Source organism: Oryza sativa, chromosome 12, assembly GCF_034140825.1.
Source record: "Oryza sativa Japonica Group chromosome 12, ASM3414082v1".
Lineage (NCBI taxonomy): Eukaryota > Viridiplantae > Streptophyta > Magnoliopsida > Poales > Poaceae > Oryza > Oryza sativa.
The window spans coordinates 24,545,101-24,567,767 of record NC_089046.1 but is presented as its reverse complement, the minus strand read 5'-3'; the positions used below and the strand labels follow the sequence as shown (position 1 = coordinate 24,567,767).

General features: G+C 38.5%; 2 protein-coding genes across 5 annotated transcripts; both read right to left on the bottom strand.

Annotated features, from left to right (window-relative positions):
* Nucleotides 1-5,013: 5,013 nt before the first annotated feature.
* Nucleotides 5,014-6,568, bottom strand: LOC4352618 (uncharacterized). Its single transcript, XM_015763345.2, has one exon. The coding sequence runs from the start codon at nt 6,318-6,320 to the stop codon at nt 5,265-5,267; it is 1,056 nt and encodes a 351-aa protein (XP_015618831.1). The 5' UTR covers nt 6,321-6,568; the 3' UTR covers nt 5,014-5,264.
* Nucleotides 6,569-12,178: 5,610 nt separating this feature from the next.
* On the bottom strand, nt 12,179-22,191 carry LOC9271153 (uncharacterized). 4 transcript variants are annotated; one of them, XM_066306399.1, is made up of 19 exons: nt 22,153-22,191; nt 21,918-21,960; nt 21,750-21,823; nt 20,776-20,841; nt 20,615-20,686; nt 19,936-20,008; nt 19,413-19,450; nt 17,164-17,277; nt 14,840-14,956; nt 14,667-14,747; nt 14,499-14,567; nt 14,327-14,404; nt 14,062-14,226; nt 13,551-13,655; nt 13,398-13,466; nt 13,219-13,281; nt 13,014-13,132; nt 12,600-12,911; nt 12,179-12,507 (listed from the first exon to the last, which is right to left on the bottom strand). In XM_066306399.1, the coding sequence occupies exons 1-19, from the start codon at nt 22,153-22,155 to the stop codon at nt 12,489-12,491; spliced, it is 1,680 nt and encodes a 559-aa protein (XP_066162496.1). In that variant the 5' UTR covers nt 22,156-22,191; the 3' UTR covers nt 12,179-12,488. The 4 variants fall into 4 exon arrangements, with proteins under 4 accessions (XP_066162496.1, XP_015620253.1, XP_066162497.1 ...); XM_015764767.3 differs by having other exon boundaries at nt 12,179-12,911; XM_066306400.1 differs by having other exon boundaries at nt 12,179-12,911; nt 21,918-22,191.
* Between the last annotated feature and the right edge of the window lie 476 nt (nt 22,192-22,667).

Below are 22,667 nucleotides of genomic sequence, written 5' to 3'. Positions count from 1 at the left end.
TTACACCCCTGAATCTAAACACCCCTAATTTATTTTGCAAAATAGTTTAAAATATATGAGTTGATTTATTTTGGGTAGAGGAGTAGTAATTAACCTGTTAATTTAGTTTAATTTATTGACTAATTAGGATCTGCAACCGGCTGTCAGTCAGCCAGACCTGCATATCCAGGCATCCAGCTGCCTGCAACTGACAGCATGTGGCGAAACGGCGTGCAGCCGTGAAGCTCGATCGATCCCCACTTAATTAGCCCACTAATCACCCTATCTAATTAATTAAACCACTGGAGATTTCGAATGATTTTGCCCAGCTAATAATTGGGAATGTTGCATTATATGATTAATCCCATTTTGTGTGTGTGCTCTCCGTTTGTCGTTAGTAGAGATAACATATAATTGCGGCTTATTTGCAGACATGCACCATAGTACTCTAGGCCAAATTATTGTGGTATCTCTCACAACCTAGGAGTAGTATATAGCTATATTAATTCATTAAAACAAACTATATTATGTCCCGCAGGAAAAAAATAGTTATACAGCTATATATATATGTCACTCTCAAATTATTTATGGATGGACTAATAAGATTGAGATTAATTGAGATGTGTTAGTTTCCTTTAATTATTTTCACCTTCTGACATAGATGGTGCTGACTAGGTGGCACTGTGGATCATGCATCACGTTAATATTGATCCAAGCTAGGTTAAAGCTATACTAGATATATGTTACCTAAAATCGTGAAGATTTGTGTATGGACCAACCATTGATCTGGTCCATTAATTCAATCTAGATGATCACTTTTACTTTAAATCATAGCTAATTAGCCCATCTAGAAAAATACAGTATTTCTATATATATCTTTCATATTTTTGAGTTTTGACAAGCACAATGCATGGATGACAACACACTCCAACAAATTCCAACTTTTCCTTTATTTAATTTTGTGAGTGAAGTGATAGGCTATCTACTAGCTTGTTTTGGTTGTGATTTGGTAGGTAGACCGGGACATAATTGGATTATACTGTAAAATTTATTTTGTACTCCTGTATTATCAAATTCCTATTTCCTACCAAACCTGAAAACATTCTAGCTAGTAGCTATATCAGGCACTGGACAATGATTGAAATTGGATTAGTAACATATATTTCTTCTTTATTTTTCCCAAAACTAGTGATATACCCATGCATTATAACAGGCAAATTATACATTTGCCATGTCGTTCCTGAAAATTAAGATGAACAAATATTAAAACTATTTATTCGTGCGCAAGTACAATCAATTCTATGGGTTGAATTTCGCATTATTAGCTTAATTATAATTCAGTTAATTAAGTTGCATCTGTACTATGATTCTATATATGATGCAACATTGTATACTACGCATGTTATTGCTTATGGTAGGTCAATAGTCAAGTCAGATACCCCCATGATATTCAGATATAATGCGGTAGTTGAATTGCATTGCATTGAATGCAGCTATCAGCTAGTAGTACACTACATCCAACTATCTTCTTCACGTGCAAGAGAATTCTCATCATGTTAAAAAAATTATGTGTGCTTAAATTAATTCTTCCAAAGCACATGTGCACTTGTGCAGCAATTGCAGGTTTTGTGTCCTATAAGCTCCGTATAACCAACAGTTTTTCTTCTGTTAATCAAAGCGATTCTGATGCAGGACAGTACTCTACTTTACTTGTTATTCAGGACGGTTAGCTGGGTCACTGACAATGTGTTCTTATCACGGTTTTCCCAACTCATCTCTCTCGTTTTCCGCGCGCACGCTTTTCAAACTACAAACAGTCCATTTTTTTTGGAAAAGTTTCTATATGAAAGTTGTTTAAAAAAAATCATATTGATTCATTTAAAAAAAAAGTAGCTAATGCTCCATCCGTCCCACGATATAAGGGATTTTGAGTTTTTGTTTGTAACGTTTAACCACTCGTCTTATTCAAATTTCTTTTACAAATATAAAAAACAAAAAGTTGTGCTTAAAGTACGGTAGATAATAAAGCAAGTCACAAATAAAATAAATAATAATTTCAAAAAATTTTGAATAAGACGAGTGGTCAAACGTTACAAGCAAAAACTCAAAATCCCTCATATTATAGGACGGAGGGAGTACTTAATTAATCACACGCTAATGAACTGCTCCGTTTTCCGTACCGGAGGAGGGTGTTCCCAACCAGTAGAACACTTAGGAAAAGTGTCACTGATTTGGCTGGTGGCAATAGAGACGGATGTTATTTTTTCGAGGAAACATCTATCATAGATGGACAACTGGAGGAGGGGAAAAAAACTACTCTATCTGTCTTCAAGTACTTTTTAGATGGGTACTACTCTATTTGTCTCATATTATTATAAGTTATTTTGATTGTTTAGTTGAACTTCTTTAAGTGATCAAATTTATAAAAAATATATATTAAATATTAGATTCAATGAAACTAATTAGATGTTTTATATGTTGCTAATTCTTTTTATAAATTTGATTAAACTTAAAAAAGTCCGACTAGAAAAAAAATTCAAAATAATTTATAATATGGAACGGAGGAAGTATTCATCTTCAAACTTTGGCCGCTCGTCTTGCTTAAAGAAGATGCATAAACCATATTAATTAAATACATTCCATTGTAAACATAGTCATGAAACTTCTGTATATTATGATATAATTATAACCATTCAAAATTTATTGAAGGTCAAAGATAAAATTGTACTAGTCAACGGTAACAAATTTTTGAAACCAGATGGAGTATACTACGATGGGTTTTCAAAGGCAATATTTGAAACGTTATCATAAAACTAAGGCTCGCTTTAATGTACTAGGATTTTTTTTTTCCAAACGAAAACATGCCTAAATTTCTATAGGGCCAACGAGCCCAACAGGCCCACATATTTTATCCTCACCCCGGAGTAATATGTTGGGCCTAATCCACGGAGATTCTGGGTGGAACCAGCCCATTTTAGGAAACTAGTTCTCATTTTCTTTTTTTTTTCTTTTAACCAGAGAAACCCTAGTGATGCATCAAAACCAGTCATTTTTTTTTAAAAAAAATGTTTCCTTTTTCACATATGTGGAGCTTGAGATCAATTAATTTGGAAAAAAAATATTATTCAAGAAGCTGGAATCAATGGGAGGGTGCGAAGTGAGTGTAGCTCAAATAGTTAAGTTCCTTGTGATGATTATAAGTCTTAGACTTAACATGACTGCTTATATTTATAGCTATTTATTTTTTCAATGGTAGATGGCATACCCATCGATAGCGAGGTGTCCGTGGTGACTTCATCAATCTCAAGATATATTAGTCCGGTCTTTTAGAGATGCTTATAGGGATAGGATACATGTGTGTATGTGCTCATACTTTGTATGAGTGAGTATATGTATGTTGTAAGCGTTTATATTTGTACTGTGTTTCTCAAAATAAAAAAAAATAAAAGGAAGGGTCTAGAGCTCAGAGCAAAGGTTTAGAAAATGGAACTGGGCTGGTTTCTTCTTCAGCCCATTAGGGCCCATATAAAAAGCAGAATTCAACCTCCCAAAGGACAACAAAGCAAGATAATTGTTTTGATTAGAGAGAATATCTCTATAATCTTAAAATATAAGTTTATTCATCACATCCACATAAGGGTGGCGTTGTATGCCCATTCATTCATTCAGTAATACTCCCTCTGTTTATTAAATGAAGTTGGTTAGTCTAAAATACTACTCCCTTCGTTTCGAAATGTTTGACACCGTTGACTTTTCAGCACATGTTTAACCGTTCATCTTATTCAAAAACTTTTATGAAATATGTAAAATTATATGCCTACATAAAAATATATTTAACATGAATCAAATGATAGGAAAAGATGTAATAACTACTTAAATTTTTTAAATAAGACGAACGGTCAAACATGTTTAAAAAAGTCAACGGCGTCAAATATTTTGAAACGGAAGGAGTAGTAATTAACCAACGTCATATAATAAAAAAATTGGAGGAAGTAAGAAACAGGCAAATAATCATTTTATCCGAAGATTTGATTTGTTTTAATGCTCTACAAATTGGGCTACGACCTTGCCGTCATTAACTTAGATGATCTCACATATTATTGTCACTTAGTGTCAACATAATCGAAGTGGCAACGAATACTATCAAATTTTACTCTTTTTTTTTCTCTCCCTCTTATCCTCTTCTATTTGTCAAGTTTGTAATAATTAAAACTTAGTTAATTATTCCCTATGTCCTATAACATAGCAATCTAGTACCGAGCAGGATATTTCATATTACAACGAATCCAGACATGCTTTCTGTCCAGATTCGTTGTACTATGAAGTGTCTTGTCCGGTCCTAGATTTCTATATTATGAGACGGAGGAAGTATGTGCTAATAGCTATCTCGTTTGACGTGCTCCAACTTTATTTTCATCTTCATGAGTGTCAAACACTACCTATGACTTCTTTCATGTCCCCAATGAGCCGGCTAGCAGTGCGAGATTGCTGATTAAAAATGCGTGCATTTCGCTTCTTCCAAACCATACAACAGAGTAAAAGACCAACAAAACCAAAGAACCCTCATGCCCTTGTCTTGGGCATCCTCGTTATAGCCGGTTTCAGACCTTGCATCAGAAGAAGAAAGCCCAAAATGAGGCTGAAAAGGAGGCAAACCAGGACAGCACAATTGTGCATAAGCACATTTTCGTTTCAACTGACGAATGTTTCAGTTATCATCCTAACCTATAATTAGTTCGTAGAGATTTCACTAGATTTTTCTTCTTACATATGTACTAGAAAAAGAAGAAGAATAGGTCTCTAGTTGTTAATTATCTCAAATTATGAAAAAGGTAAGAATGTAAAAGGTCAGAAGCAATAGGAGAGGATTGGTGTTACCATTTCACAGCCAAGTTTCATAACCAACTGATGAAAAATGTATCAATGTATAGCCATTTCAATTAAAACAAAGATTAGTTGCAAGGTTATCATGTCACTGTCTCAAATTCTCAATAAAAAGAAAATAAAAACAGAAATGTGAAAAATCTGCAGCACTGAAGAATGCAAAACTTCCCTGCTTGTTTATTCAAGAGTGTGTTTGTTACTGTACAAGAGAATCATCCATTCATTATTTATTAACCCCAATATACCATTAATTTACTCCCAACAAAACAAAAAAACAATTTCCAGAATAATTCTATCTCAATTCATATATGCTCATCATAATTTCAAACCTATTTGAAATTTTCAAATGCTACATCTATTCATTTTTAAAATTTTTTTAACACTTTCTTTTACACTTGAGCTCAAGCTTGGAGGTCACCCTTCTCCTCTGGCTCGAGCTCTCTGAGCTCGTCGGCCTCGCTTCTCCTGCAACTCCGGTAGAACATGCAGCTCACGATGATCTCGAGCACGACGCAGAGCGCGTGGATGTACGCGATGGAGAACGCCTCGCCGGCGACGCCCGCCGCGAGCCTCTTGCCGTCGCCGGCGCCGGCGAGGCGGTGGCGTTGCGCCTGCGACACGACGCGGAGCTGGAACAGCGCCTCCGCGGCGGCCATGCCGAGGTTGGTCGGGAGCGCGAGCGCCAGCGCGGTGGGCACGCGGCCGCGGATGACGACGCACGCCCTGAGCACCGCGGCGTGGCCCGCGCGGCGCTCCATGGCGGACACCACCACGGCGAGGTTGCAGACCACGGTGGCGATCCCCACGGCCACCGAGTAGGCGATGGCGCCCGCGGCGGACAGCGCGAGCGTCGCCGCGGCGTGGGAGGTGGTGGTGAGGCCCAGGAGGTCGGCGCCGTTGAAGGCGAGGAACATGAGGGAGAACACGGCGGCGTTCGCGGACAGCATCACGAACGCGCCGAACAGGTGCGTCGCCACCATCGCCGGGTACGCGCCCGCCACGCTCCCGCACGGCGGGAGCCGCGTCGCCCTCGCCACGCCGCGCCCTCGCCGCGCCACGCCTTCGCCATCGTCGTCCGGCCGGAGCATCGCCGCGACGCACGCCTTGGCGAGGAGCAGGAACGTGAGCGTGAACGGCAGCGCGGCGGCGAACGTGAACACCGTCTGCGACAGCTTGGCGTTGAACAGCGCGAAGAACGACGACGGCGGGAACCCGGCGGCGTCGAACATGCGCCGTATCCTCGCCGACACCGCCGCCAGCGCTCCCGACGACGGCGACGCCATGGCGCCCGACGCCAGCACGGCGGCCGAGAACGGCAGCACCAGCAGCCCCGCCACGGAGGTGTAGCAATGGTAGCCATGGAAGAACGCCGCCACCGCCGCCCTCATCACCCTCCCCGCCCTCGCCACCGTCGTCGGCGACGCCGCCGCCGCGCCATGGAAGCCTCCTCTCCTCATGCCGCCAATCCAATGCAATAGTGTCAAGCCTTTGGTTTCTTGGAATTCTTGGAGGATTTTGTAGCTTGAGATTGAGGTTGAGATGATGATGATGATGATGATGTGCTACTGGTTTTTGAGATGGAAGCTAGAATGATTGGCTACCTACTGATCCATGAGCGAAATGGGCGATGCAATGGACTCATCTCATCTCATCTCATGTCCACCTTAATATGGTGGAGGTTGAGAAGAAGCAGGTGAAGGAATAGAGGTTGAGGAGAAGCAAACAAATTTATAAAATTTAGAAGAATTTTCAATTACTAACCATTGATTTAAAAAAAAGAAATGTTTTTTTTTTAAGTTTATGTTGCTTTGGTAATATGGTCATTGTAGGTAGTCCTAACTTGGATGTGTGATGTTTCAATTGTCAAAAAATATTCTTGGATTGGATATTTATGAGAAAATTATTTTCATTAAACATATGGAATTAGTGCAATTATTTATGTCTTTGCGTTTTTGTGCCATGGAAAAATATATGATTTGTGACAACGAACTGCATCAGAAACTGGTAGTCTAAAGATACAATAAATACCGTGTCAATAAGGTTTGAAATTTCGATCCAAAATCTCTGAAATTTCAGATTTACCGGTGGATCCCAGTAGGAAGCATTTCCAGATAAAACTTTTGAGTTTGTTTGAATTTATAAATTTTCTGTTCAAATTGAGCGAAAATCTTTCTCAAAATTTCGTATGATATTTTGGTGCACCATTTTTTTTTAACATCCTGAAATGTAAAACCCTGGCCGAGGCTGCACTCAATTCTGTCACCAGCTATACAAAAAGTAACAAATGACATGCAATTGCAGGTGACGTTGCATCCAAGGCTGTATGCATATCAAATAGACAAAATGTAAGAGGTTTCTTCGATCATATCCCACTCAAAGGTCAAAACTATTTATGAAACTGAAGAAATACAGCTTTCGGACGGCGAGCGTACGACAACGGAGTTGGGCAGAAACGCAGAATGGTTGGAAGAACTGAAGCCACTGCATTAAAAAACCAAGAAGAAAAAAGATAACAAAAAAAAAGCAGTTCAGATAGGAATGTTGGTGACTGTCAGAAACTGTCACTTTCACAGTTGGGTGAAATTAGGTCCACTACCGAATTCACCGGCCCAACCAACATCTGACAGTCCGAGTGACAGTTACTCTGAATTGTTCATCAGCAGTTGGAGGGGTAAAAAAAAAGGCAGAGCACCTTCTTGCTGTTCTTTTATTTTTTATTCTTTTCAGCTTTATTTGATGGTTAAGATAGTACTTCTAGGTTTATCAAGATTTGGTTTGTTGGTTGCTTCGATGTGCTTCACTTGGAATTGAAGTTACTTCAGAGTCACATGGCACTATGTAGGATTTTGTTATCGTTTATTTGTCCCCCTCAAGAAAAAATAACGTTATTTGTAGTTGATAATTGTTATGTACTGTCAACAAGATCACGCTATTGACTTTAGATCAAATGGAGATAACAGATGTAACCTTTCTCTCTGCATTATTATTTTCTTTTCAAAAAGGATACTTTATCTCTGATTGATCTTTATTGTTTTGTAAAGTACGAAGACTCAAATGCTTAAAATAGGATCTTATCTGCATACAGAAAGGGTGAAATTTTAATGAACTAACTTTATCCAGAACAGATAAATGATCTTTTAGAGAAGTTAATAACTGTTTACCTAATATGTTCAGGTGTAACAAAGTTTGGTACAATCTTAACACAACTCCCATTTCATTGACAAACCTTTTACTTCCTTACATATTCACTCCTCTAGTTGCATATCAAAGTGATCATTTATTACCTATCCAAAAGTGATCCATGGTACACACCGGTAAATTCACCTGAAGACAGTTAAACTCTCCCATGAATTAGGTAGGTCAACTTCTTAATTAACATTAAGCTCTTCTTTAGGTTGGGATTAGGAAACGTAATAATTCTAATACAAAAGATATTAGTACTATATCATCACGGACTCTGAATTGTACTGCTAGTGGAGATGGAAGGTAGATCTCTCTTGTTCAGTGAGATCCTATCACCATTTATTGTCTCTTGTTGCCATGTTCTTTTCCCATGTAATTATCCAGCCAAAAAAGCAGGGATCTAAATGGAAATTATCCAGCCAGCCAGCAATTAGGCATAGCCAATGAGAGCTAGCTGGTGGTTGTACTGACTAAATGGAAAAAAGGCTAGTAGCAGCAGCATCCACCAGACATGCAGACACTGATAACTAAAACCTGTACATAATTCAGCCAAGAAAAATGCAGTTAATGGCTGTTTTGATCAACTTGAGTTCAGCTTGTTACATGCACTAATAATGCAGCTTCTGCACTCAAAGTAGTACAGCATGTGTTTCTGCAGGGGTAAAATTGTTCTGCAATGCATGTTTGCATGATCCAATTTTGACTTTGTGCATGTCACTTCACTTCACCCTCACTCTCACTCTAATTGAGTCACTAGAGTTTGTTGAGCTGGGACTCAAAGAAGGTGATTAATGCACTTTGCTGTGTTTGACCTAACTGATGAACCCCAATTATTATTGTTAAGCCAATCTTGTGGATGTTCTTGATGTGTGTGTGTGTGCATCATTGCTGCCATTTTGGTTTTGTACCAAAGTAAGGAAGCTAGGTTGGGTCCAAGGGGCAGGAAAGAGAGGTTGGCCACAGGACCACTGGTGACAGGTCAATTCATTTGGTGGAAAAAGCATATCTGCAAACTAACTAATTATTAACTAATGGCCTCTCATTTTTGTTTATTAACTTAGTTTCCTTCACTAGTTGTTCCTACTTATCTTTTAAAAATTGTGTCATTACTTTTTCAGTGCCAACAAGGTTGTGGAGAAGGTTTTGTATGTTAATAAAAAATCTATTTGGTTGCCAACTTACTATTATCAGTTAGGTGTTTCTAACAGTGCTAAGTCAATAAAAAGTGCTTGATTTCAGGTCGTTTTCCAGGGCATCTTGATAAACCAGCAGCTTACCTATCTATGTGGTTTTCATTCTCTTTTTACCAATTGCCACTACCATTTTGAAATGTAGTGTTCACCAAGCAAAAGAGAAGACAAATAACTAAAAACTTACATGGACCACTCTATGCTTGGAGGGAGGATGATCCAAATTCCAAATTAAGCATGCAAATTTACCATAACATCTTCTTTCTTCCTCTGTCTTTTTTTAGCCGAGCCGGCCTAAGACAGGCGGACCAAATTTACTTAAGAAAAGGATATGTACATATTTACAGAGTTCAAACTTCGACAAGAGGCTGCCCAAGTAATGGATGTTGCACAGGAGCAACTTCTTTCTTCCTCTGTCAAAAAGTTTTACAATAATAACATCACTCTCTCCATATTCTTGATGTTCATATATAATTAAAACATCTCTTATCCACATTCTTGATCCGAACCGCCATCGATTCGTCGATCGGGCAATCCATTTCGCAATTCGACCGCTTGTATGCGTGGATCTAAGTACTTAAAAAGCCTACATTCCCCAATCAAATCTACTGTCCAAAAAAAGACATGTTCCTTGCTAACTAGTGCCATAGGAGACAAAGGCATGAGCTAGCCCACCTATGTTTATTAATCAACACTAACGAAATTTGGAGCCCGGAATGCACGCAACCATATATAACATCCAAAATGGAAGGACCACGGGTAGATAGGTAGCTCACGTGCTCTCACAAGGAACTCAGATTCAGCTCTGATAATTTAGCATCTCATGGATCAGAGATGTTAATCTCAGTTAATCAAGAAGTAGTAAAATCTTTTTAGTTATTAGCTTCATGGTTTTCTTGTTGCAAATTGCTTCTGTTCCATTATGTTCATCATCGCTTTAATTTGTCGGTCATCTACTGGTGATGATCTGAAAATTAGATTAGCAGTTGGCATCACCAAATCTTTCAGGTTTGTTGGCATCTCTGTATCCTCCAGCATAATTGCATACTTCTTTTCTGAGTTCTCGCACAAAAACAATATAAAATATGTAATAAATCTAGCTTCCGTTTGTTGCTGAGATGGCTACACTTCTGTTATATTCGTTCACATCACATCGTTATACCAGGATGCACATATCAGAAAATTCAGAGTCACAAACTTTTCGGGATAGCGACTTTTTGGATATGGGCATCTAAATCATATTGTGGTTTTATATTGGTTAAGAAAAACATTTTGAATTCCTTTAAAAAAATACACATTAGAAACGTGGCTATTTCTGTGTCTCAAGTCGATTGATCCCAAAATGAGAGAGAAGCTCATCGTATTTTAGACTTTAATACGATTCCAGGAGCCACTTCAAAGATTTTCAAGATATCATTTTTTCCTTCTTTTTTTTTTGCAAGAGAAGATATCATTTTGAAGAACATTTTGCAGCACACATGAAATTTTGCAAAACATGGTGAAAATTACTCATGACAGACCGCGCCGCTAATTGCAGTCTTAACATGACAAAATTCAACAGTCTGAAGTACTATATACATGATGTTTAGTTTGAAGAAATGACAAAATTATGGGAAAAGGCTATAAGAAATGGTGCCAGTGTGTGCACCGGTGTTGGGTGGTCCACTAGCCCCTGATGACAGCATAACCACCGTTTAATTAGGGTTTGGTCCCTGAATAATGAAATATATAACCATGGACTAAGACACTAGTAAAGCATAGCTGTTGTGCATCACACTGCTCACCTGCTTGTGATTTATTCCATGGATCATGGGGGGTGAGCTGATGCTTTCTTCCAGCACTGTTCACTGTTCTACTCAATTGGTAGCAATGTAGCAATGTCTTCTCATGTGGAATGGTCATCTTCACCAGCTTCTTGGTTTGTTGAGCATGTCTGGTTGGTCACATCAACTTGCCATGAGTTTGTTATCTTTAAACCAAAAAAAAAACTTGCTATGATTATGTCAAAACAAACTTGCTATAATTGGCTTAATTTATTTCTTGAGATGAATACCAAATATTCATTTTTTTTGGATGATCCACTCAATTTTTCTTTGATTTTGACTGGTGAAAATTCACTGGCTTTGATCAAACATAAAGAAGGATAGACTCAATTTTTAGAATTTTTCTTTCATTTTTTTTTGTAAGATGAGAAGAATGTGTTCTTGTAGAAGAACTATGTGAATGAATGGTGGCATATGGATAGAGGTGGATGTACAGTTTCAGAGTTTTACTGTAGAGAATCTTCCATAATTCGCACATGATCACAAAGATCAGTCCATATGTGATGAGGATATTGTCAAGTGAGGCACTAGACCAATGATAGGGGTTTACCCTACCCATGCATATCCAGCTTGCACCCATTAAATCCAATTAAATGATGAGCCGTTTGATTGACTAAAATTTTTTGTTTCTTTGCAAATTTAACTGATCTAAATCTTTTCATTGGTGTGATTGAAAAGATGTCTCCGTTGTCTTTATTCCATTGCAATGGTACATTTGAACCAATCAGCACTTAAAACCTCCATCATGTTCCAATTACTCCAATTCTACTCCCATCAGTTCTTTTTGACAATATATGGAATTTAATTCCTGCTCATAACATAGTATGTCCGTTTTTGCAATGAATTATGCACAAAATTATATTCTATGTATGAGTATAGAGTACATTACTCAAGGTATTCACTTACCTTGACAGCTGATCATTCAGTCATCTTGCTTGTAAATACATTGAATGAGTACGTATGGGAAAGCAACTTAGTCAGCGTTTAAAGTGAACTGAAGAAGTCACTGTTAAGTCCCAATCAAGTTCTAGTTTGTAGTTTATACACAAAAAAAAAGATGAATACTAATGTATGAAGCATCTGCAGAAACACGCCACTGAAGCACTGACCATCAGAACAGACCAACAAATGCTTAGTTTTCCCTAATTCATATCATCAGATGCCATCATAAATGATAGAACTTATTACTGTTGTTTCAACCATAGTTTTCCAGTGACATGGATGAAAATGGATTTCTAACATTACAATGCTGAGGCACATCAAATACACTAGGTTTACAACATGCAAGAGCAGTATATGGTCCTTTTGGTTCAGGGATGTAAATCTAATCTACCATATCCAAACTGTTGCTTCAATCAATCAAAGTCAGTATAAGCTTCCTGAGCGACGTGGGTTCGATTCTGGCCTGATGGGTTCACCGGTGTAGGGATCAAACTTGTATGGTTCCCCTGTGAATGGATCAAACCTTACTTGTTGGCGAGCAGTAGAGTATTCAGCAGATGACCTGGAGCTGAATTCTGGGACTATGTTTGTGTTGTACCTTGAAGCAGATAAGTATCCTCCTTCCCTAGATGAAAAAGCTACTTGAGCTGATCTCTCAATATTCGAATTCCGTTCTTGTACGTACCCTAGATCGAGATGCCTTCCAGTATCCTGTCTTGGTTCATGTGCAAATCTTGGTTCTGGATATCTTTCAATGCGGACTATTTCCTCTTGCCGTGATCTTGAATCTGGATATCTTACAAGATCAGGTCTGTATTCATCATACCTTCTATTCCTTGACTGAGATGATGCGGGATCATCCACATAAGATGAGGAAGGATAATCACCTAAGGAACTGTATCTACTACTCCTGCAAGTAAAACATAGATCAATGGTGCCAGGCTCAAAGTTTACACAGATGTAGAACAGTTGAAAATAAAATTTTCATTGTCCTAGAAAAAAAATAGTTTACCCGGATGCTGTGTACTCGTAATCTTGATGTGGGAATCTCTTGTTCTGTATTTCAGGATTTCTTGGCAAATAAGTAGAACCCTGCAATCTTAGTGCTGAGCTAAATGTCTCAGCCTGGTACTGCAAATGAAAAGGGGACAAATTGTACACATCAATCAAAAAAACACTAAAAAGGTGAAATATTGAATCAGGTAGGTAGTAAAAACCTTAGCAATTAATGAAGCGAAATAGTCTCCTTTATTGTGTTTATCTGCACCTGATATCAAAAACTGCGAGCAGGAATAATCATCAGAATAATGAATGCCATTTTTAGCTAAGCATAATGATATGGTAGAACAGGTCAGATCTCAGAGTCAGAGATCATGTGCATGAAACAACTCCATACCTGATTAAGGACAGCAACTGCAGCCTTTTCAGGAAGTTCATTAAGACTCCTTATGCAATGAATGTCTATCTGAAAAAGTAAAATGGACAGGCAGACCATGTTTTACACACCCAAAAAAGGCACAAGTAGAGACCTTATGTACAGATTACTTACATCATATCGAGTGCCAATTCTAAGACGTAGAATACGAAGTAGGAGTTCCTTGACGGCTGAAGGTAGTGAAACAACAGCTGCTTCATAGGGGTCCGTATCAGACACCTGCAAAAAAGAAAATTGGCAGAAAAGGGTTATCATGTCAACAAACATGGCGTTCCTTATTGAATTATATGCAATTTATTCCTTCGACTAAGCATTCATATAAAATCCAGAACTACAAAGGACAGAAAAATTGCTGATTCAACTGTTTGAAGCTGGAATAGGTTGTGCCATGCTTTTGAAGTGAACTAAAAAAATTGTTGAGTTCATAGAAACCGGTACAAATAACAAATCCTACAGAACAAACTAAAACATAGTCTAGTTTATACAAACTGATAAAAAACTACAGAATGAACCTTGTGACATCACAGACTAATAAAACAGTGGACTGAAGTGCGAGAGTAAATGGTTAACTCTGATTTGACCCTTTCAGGGCACAATGAAGGAGCTTATCATTCGTATGTAGTACCTCATTATATAGCCTTGGAGCTTTTGCTTGACGATCATATGAATCATGTCCACGTCTTCCATAAGAATGGTCCGGCTTGTCTGTTGATACGTTTGATCTTCTAGTTTTCACTTCTTCACGAATTCTCTTTTTATCGTTCTCTACCACAGGCCGAGCAACTGAGACCTATTGCAATAAACAGGGATGTCAAATCCAATAGTACAAAAGTAAAATAAGCAATAAGAATCTATAAGTTGCTCCACAGAAATAACATTCTTATTCATGCCTGGATCCTGAAAGTTGCCCCTCGGTCAGGTCCTCTCACTGTTTCACCATCCATTTCTTTTATTGCATTGTCGAGCTCCTTCCATCAACAAAAAAAGATAATGACAACAACTTGTATGAGAGTTCAACCTATAAAACTCAATAGGATTAAAACAACATGTACAAATACTTACTGTACGACTGGCAAAGTGGACAAATCCAACTGGATATTGTCCTTTCCTTGAGACTGCAACCCGTACTACCTAATTAAACATTAATGCTTTACTTTTCAGATTTATTTAATATTTCAAATAAAACTGGTGAACGCACACATTTGGCTGCCACATTGGCGCATAACAGACCTCTCCACAATGTTCAAAAAGCTTTCTTAAATACTCCTCTGTAACATTTGCTGGTAAATTTCCAACGAAAGCTGTCTTAACCTGGATATAGACGAAATGAAAACATATCAAGATAGAAAATATCTATATCTATATCTATATCAATAAAAAAAAGTGTTTGTCATTTACATTACCTTGGCCATTTCGTCCTCATCTACATGAGACTCCTTCTCAGCCCAATTTATTGAAGGATGCAATCCACCAAGCAGAAAATCTGTTCTGGAACCAATACGAAGTACGCGTGCTGCAGCCTGTGATCGATAGTTTTAGGAGGAAAGAAATCAAAGGAGGATGATCGATTCAGAAACCATAGACCCAAGAACACCTTCTCCATGATGATATCAGATACTTGTCCTTTGCTCATGTATCAGTGACATAACCTCAGATCAGTGATGAACCAAGATAAAAGGCACATAGACATAAATGTGTCTTGGAACTGGCAGATATGAATCTACGATTAATGTCAGAGGTGAAACTCCAGCAGAGTAAGTACAACGTCAGCTCAAGATTGTGAGCACTATAATGGTGTGCTAAGAGAATCAATGGATCTATTTATTACTGCCTCCAAATGGTAAAGTTGTACCTTTACAGGAATTTGGTCAAATTACAAGGGGAATGGTGATGGCCGATGGGGGGATTGATCGCTGTTCATGGCAGCTTTCATAATATAAGGAGGCACAAAAGTGATTCAACATAATTTGTGCAAATGAGGTGAAATGCTGAGTTCTGTATTCTTATTTGAACAAGATTTCTCTGACACTTGTCAGGCTAAACATTGGAACAATGTTAGCTATTAATTGCTGTGTGTTTTTGAAACCTGCTCTGTTCAGAGGTTTCTGGATAAATACAATAGCAACTAAGGCAGTAAAAACATTCATCAAGGGATGCAAATCCCATGAACTTTATATATACTGTCAAAAGATAATGATCAGATCTTAGAGGCAAAGTATTTGATCTCTGGACAAAATGAAGAATAAAAAAACTTTCATGAAGTTAAATAGTTTTACTGGATTTTGGTGAAACCACCTCTTCAACTGGATATGCTAAACATAAGATTCCTAAGTCCTTCCTCTACAAAAGTGACATGACAAATCCTACAGAACTGGTATCAGGAGAAAATTGTTATGTAGTTTTGCATACCATTGCTAATGAGAAAAGCGTATATGATAAAAAAAGAGTAGTATAGCTATAGTAGCATGAATTGGAGTTAGGCCACTAGAAATGGATAGTTCAGAACTTAAGGTACCAGGAGCCAACAAACTTGGTGTCACTAAAATTGCCAAGGTGACTGTGACCCCATAAATTGAGATTTTCTTTACTAACAGAAAACTTCAGAATGTTGCAGATCAGAAAAGGAGAGCAGACAGATATTCTTTCGCTCATCTTGTTAAACTATAATCCCATGAAATTGCCTCACCAGATATAGAAATTGTCACTATGGGCCATCTATTGAATAAGGGAGGTTATGGATTCACATAAAAATGAAAGCTCACCAATAATCACCATAGCTTTATCCTATGATTTGTAAATGAATTTCAGTAACGGACAGAATCCTTGTGAAGATTGGGGATGGATGTGAGATAGAATATGCATGAGATGGAATTATAGAAAATCTGGCAAGCAATATAATACCAGTCTATACTTCTTTTTCTTAACAAGTGTGCCCAACAATTGATTCTAGGGGATATTGAATATGATCGACTCCTTCAGAAGTATAAAACTATTTGTTTTCTTTTTCATGGTTACACAAATCAACAATGCAATGTTTCCATTTCCATATGAAAACTAACCATAGAAGATGCCCTTTGCAACACCAATCAGTCATTTAAAAGATCAGATGATAAAAGTGCATTCCATTACGTCATAACCAACACTGAGTAAAAGATATGGATTGATTTTCTTGTCAGTAGATGATAAGGATATGTTGGTAACATTGTGACAATGCACCATCATCTGGCCCCTCATCTCATAAAGGAGACAAAATTACTTAGATATGCAATTACTTGATAATGCGCTTCTTTTGTAGCAGATAGATTTAAGGCACACCACAAAAGGATAGAATCATTCATCAGGAATCCAGGAGAAGAGAAAGAAGCTAACTTTATACATATCCCTATATTTCAGTCAGATGGTTTTATCCAATAAAGATTGTTTTAAGACAAGAGGCTATATATTGGTCAATACCTGCAAGATAAACCAATTGGCAAGGGTTTGGTAAACTATAAGTAAACTTGGAATTAAGAAAATAATGATAAAAAGGCATAGCTAAGTTTGGCGCAACAAAATATGACAAAGGAAAGCTGAATTACTGCACTTAAATGTAAAGAAAAAGATAAATCAAACAGAAAATGAATGATTAAAGGAGGTTTAAGTATAACCATCAATAATATAAGGTCAACATTTCCATCGTAGAATCCAATGGGTGATGGAATTAACAAAAATAAGGAATAAGACTTACTGCATGAGAAGAAAATCGCACAAATGCAAAGCCTCGATTTAGACGTCTTTTCCCAACTGAAGAGTCATGGTTTCGAGCCATTGCAAGGTCAACCGAAACAACATCTTCTAATGCCTATAGATCAAAGAGCACTGTAAAGCTGACCATGTAATTCCCAGTATTGTTCTTTTAAAAAAAGATGGAAACAAAAGGACTCAATCATGTTTTCACTGTTAAGAATATATATGTATTAGTGTGTATGTGTTAAGGGGTATTTCTGTCTTTTCACGTTGTATTCATCTCATATTAGCCCTAAGGGCCAACTCAATGAATAAATAGTTAAATCCCCAATTCACTCACTGATTTTGACATGGTATCAGAGCAGAGATCCTAACCCTAGCCTCAATCCGACGTCCTCCCCGGTGCGCCGGCGGCGGACGCCGCCGCAGGCAGCCACACCATCAAGCCGTCAGCTCTGTCAAGATGCATTAGCTTCTCGTCATCGTCCCATTCATCTTCAAGTAGCAGCCAGTAGCAGCAGCCAGCAGCAGATCGTCTAGACATTGACTACCTCATCCCACCGCTAGTCGCGGCCGCCGTATCCTCTGCCGGCGGGCAAACCGTCGTCGTCGGCCGTCGCAGCCTCGCCGCCTCAATCACTGGTCTCGTCCTTTCATCACCACTCGCAGTATTCGTCAAGCAAACCAACAGCAGCAGCCCTGCTTTCGTCGTCTTCAAGCAGCAAATCATTAAGAAGCAGCAGCCATTGAGCTAGTTGCAGACTTGCAGCAGCATGTGTCAGCAGCAGCAAGTCATCTTGATCCATTTCATCCTCAAGCAGCTGAGGAAACTCCTCTGCTTTCTTCTACATTCTCACCAAATCTAAGTGGATCTGTTGCATTTAGGCTTCAGTTTGAGCCTCTGCTTGTTGTCCTGGAACTCCATTTTGTGCACTATCATCAACATCCTTTGTTTCCTATCCTATATTTTGCTAGTATCAGATTGCCATGCTATAAGCTTGATTGCTCATCATCATTTTGTGCACTGCTAGCTCCTTGATTTATACCTAAGATCAGTTGGCACAAGTTCTAAAACCTCCCGCATCATGCTTCTATCATGTGCTGCAACACAGCAATAGCATAAACCAGTGGATTACTTGGGATATTTCTAATTGAAATTGGCTTCTTGATTAGTAGATGATCTTCAACCTTTAGTTCGAAATGGTTCTCTTCCATTGATATGCCATGATTTGGATGAAGCATCTAGGGTCTCAGTCTCACAGTCCTACCCACAAAGAGTAGTGTTGATTTGTTAGCCTCTAATCGTATTCCATCAACAGATCTACTTTTTTCTTCTACATTTGCTATGTTTGCTTGCTGCTGCCATCAACAATTCTACTAATCTCCTTAGGCCTATTGATATACTATGTTGTCATATTTCCTTTACAATCCTTTTGAGTCCATCCAAATATTTCCTTTACAATCCTTTTGAGTCCATCCAAATCCAATACACAACAATTCGTTGAAGCGTGCTAATCTATCTTCATCACTAGTTCCCCACTGGAGCTGGTTTATCACACCACATCATCTGCATTGTCAACTCCCCATCGGAGTTATCATCTCCAACTTCACCAGCTCCATATCGGAGTTGGACATCGTCATCAGTCAAGGACCGAAGAACAATTTGTAAAGGTCCATTATCATCACCATCAACATCTCTAAATCTACAAAGGTCTGAAGAACAGTTTGTGAAGGACCTTCATCCTCTTCATCATCATATCCACATCTCCGAATCAGTGATTGGCCGAAGAACGGTTCGTGAAGGCTTTAAGGTACCAAAGGAGCTGAAGAACAGTTTGTGAAGGCTCCAAGGTCCTCTTCATTGAGGAAGGGATGGATTTCCATCTTCATCATCATTCTAGAGTTGCACGATTCGACAACATCTTCAAGCATGGACTGTGGATTTATTCTAGTGTGTCATTAATCTAGTATTTAGTTTCAAATGCAATGTTGCATATACATTGCATTTGAGTAGGGGTGTTAAGAATATATATGTATTAGTGTGTATGTGTTAAGGGGTATTTCTGTCTTTTCACGTTGTATTCATCTCATATTAGCCCTAAGGGCCAACTCAATGAATAAATAGTTAAATCCCCAATTCACTCACTGATTTTGACATTCACATCAACGCTGGTAGAGCATTCCCCAATGACCTATAAAGGCGCTAAAGGTCCTTATATTTTTCTCAAAGCAAGGCGCTACAGGTCTTACCTTGCGAATCAATTCTTCAAATTCTTCGATGCCCCAGTCTGACCAAAAAAGAGAACAAGTCCAAGAATTTAGAATGCTAACATGTGGATTTTGGTCTGGAAGTTTTGACAAACTAATATTCTAACAAAATATTAAGCAAAGAACAGCTGTTCACAATATAAATTGGAATGTGGTTACAAACTCCTACTCGGAACAAATTACATTATCCTGGTACTCTGGCTCAGCCTCAATGTTGATCCAACAAAACTAGGAAATGGAATTGGGATAGACAGGGGTAATGAAAGCAGCAACATGTGCATGTGAGATCATGGGACTGCAAAGTGCTAATAGATCGACATGTCGTACATTCTTTGAAAAACAAGGAAAAGAAGTGTGAACAAAGGAAATATGAAGCACAGATGTTAGATAGGTCAGACAGAATGGCTTTAGAAGTCATGTTGTTTTCTATCAACTACGGTGTCATGTTTTTTGTAACAAATTTTCTACATTGTGATACAAGAAGTCCATCATGGGTTAAGTTTACCTTTGCAAAGATTCCCAAAGAAGAGTGTATCTTGATCCAACGAAAGATCAACAGCAAGTCTCTTTCCTTGAAGCTGGCAGAGAACCAATAACATTACATGCATTAACTTCAGTAATGAAGCATAATAGTAATGCTGTTCAAAACATTTGCTCCCTAATAAATGAGAAAGCAAACAATCCTCTCTCTTTGAACACGATATCTAGGAAAATAGTACAAGGAAAGACAAAATAGGGAGCACTTGTAACTACATTGAGATATGAAGAAACTAGCCATACAGGCAAAATTATGGTTTCTGTAGGCACCGAAACAGGATGAAAACAAGGAAAGAATCAGTGAATTCAGCAGTGAAGAAACTAGACATAAAGATGAATCAGGTTTAACTAGACATTAACCAAACATAAAGATGAACTCAGCGGTGCAACTTGTAGTTATGAGCAATTTGTTTACAATTTTGCATAGATCATTAAAAGAGCTTCTCACGGCAATTTATAGTTTCTGTTGTCTTAGTCCAGCATAGCTTCAGAGAAAGAAATCTTGCAAAAGACAAGGCATCAAATACTTCCTAGCTACTATAAGAAATCTATTAAAACAAGGGATTTGAAAGCTTTTGGACATATGTATATATTATGTGCAATATGAAAAAAATGATAACATCGAACAAGAAGTTAGATATTCTTGCCTCAAAACCATTTATTTGCCTTTTAGCAATATAAGCACACTCCCTCTCCGCAAATCGCACAAAGCCATATCCCTGAAAGGATATCAGAAAAGTTAATGATGAATATACGAAAATAAGAAAGTATATATTGAAACTTACAAAATGTTGCATTAGTATCAGACCTTTGAAATGCCATTCTGATCTTTCATTATCCGCAAATCAACAATCTCTCCACAAGGAGAAAATACCTGTTGAGATTACACAGGTCAGTCCAAAGGACTAAGACAGACATGGCCAAGAAAATGAGAGAGAAATTTATTTTCATGTGAGTTAAGTATCAGCTAATCATGTTAGTTCCTTCAGAACTAAGTTTGATGGTAACAGGTATAGAGGTACAGCTAATGCACAATGGAGCAAGTGTAATAAAACTCAACACTGAAATACCAAATAGTTACCGACTCTAAACCATGCATAAATTATAAAAAGACTGTTTAATACAGATCATCAAGCTACATCCAAGAATTACAGAACATTGTACAACTTAGAACTTCACCACTACATTTGATTTGGATGGCATCTCCGACATAATACCCTCAGTTAAATGGGAGGCTCATAGGTTCATTTCAGCTTTTAACCTATTACCTGTCTCCTCCTTCAAGTGCAGAAAGGCAACCATTTTTTCCATTTCATTTTGGTTTTCTTGAGTAATACTCCCTCCGTTTCAAAATGTTTGACACCGTTGACTTTTTAGCACATGTTTTACCATTCGTCTTATTCAAAAAATTTGTGAAATATGTAAAACTATATGTGTACATGAAAGTATATTTAACAATGAATCAAATGATATGAAAAGAATAAATAATTACTTAATTTTTTTGAATAAGACGAATAGTCAAACACGTACTTAAAAAGTCAACGGTGTCAAACATTTTGAAACGGAGGGAGTATGAGGCAGTGCAATGCACAAGGTTATCAGCCAATAATTTATTTAACATTTACTATTCAAAAGCATCACGTCCACACAATCAAGCACACAAACAATTCAGGTATTTTCAACCATGCAGTACACTAGGCTAAAATTCACAACACCAATCAAACAACACAGTGACAGTTGCACATTCTACCGGCAGCGCGCAACTCTCGGAAGAACACCAACCTCTCGGAGCGCCCGCTCCGTCACCGACCGCGGCAACCCGCCGACGAACACCTCGGCGCCTTTCACCCGGCGATCTGCACACACACACCCCCCAACTCCTCAGGATTCATTCACCACGCAACGCAAGACTCGCTCGAGGTATCAAAGAGAAGAAACCCATCCAATAACCTTGCTCGTCGTAGTCGCCATGCGACGCCGCCCCCCTCTTCTCCTGAAATCCCCCACGAGCAACAAAAAAAAAAAGAGGCACAGGAAGGTCAAGACGCGATTTCTCCGACGAAATCCGCACCAAATCGGACGCGGCGGCGACCGGCCGGATCGCCGGCGCCGAATCCGCCGTCCCCAGGGCGGATTGAATCGAAAAAACAGGGAGGATTTCGCGGATTGAGTCTCGAGCACGCACCATTTACAGAGAGCACTGCAGTCTGCGCCGAGCCGTTCCAAAATTTTTTTTCATCAACGAATTATCCCTTTTGACTATATAGTGGGGCCCACATGTCAGAGAGCATAGATGGCCAGATGGGCCGGCCCAGTTCGAGCAAAGCGCTGAGCTGGGCCGTTCGGTAAACAGCGTCACGCAGACATATCCAGTTTTTTTTGTGTGTGTAATTTTCTCTTCTGAAAAGTTAAAAAAAAAATCTGTGCCAAATTTCAACGTTTGATTCACATAGTGCTTGTGAAAAATTAACAAAAAATGAGATGTTTCTGATTCAGATTGACAGGCGTTAGTTTGTTGAGGATTGCAGAATATGTCACAGATTGCTGTCGCTTCTGATGGTCAAAATCCACCCGGTTTCTTCAGTTAGGGGGTGTTTAGATCCTGGGTGTAAAGTTTTGGTGTGTCACATCGGGTATTATACAGGGTGTCGTATAGCGTTTTCGGCACTAATAAAAAACTAATTACAGAATCCGTCAGTA

Bases quoted from the DNA above. Each gene is read 5' to 3' on its own strand.
- LOC9271153 (XM_066306400.1), bottom strand. From the start codon at position 22,155: ATGGTGCGTGCTCGAGACTCAATCCGCGAAATCCTCCCTGTTTTTTCG. The intron at 17,278-19,412 runs GTAAGACCTGTA...TTTGATCTATAG, and splicing joins TTGAAGAATTGATTCGCAAG to GCATTAGAAGATGTTGTTTC. The intron at 14,748-14,839 runs GTAATGTAAATG...GTCTATATCCAG, and splicing joins ATGAGGACGAAATGGCCAAG to GTTAAGACAGCTTTCGTTGG.
- LOC4352618 (XM_015763345.2), bottom strand. From the start codon at position 6,320: ATGAGGAGAGGAGGCTTCCATGGCGCGGCGGCGGCGTCGCCGACGACG.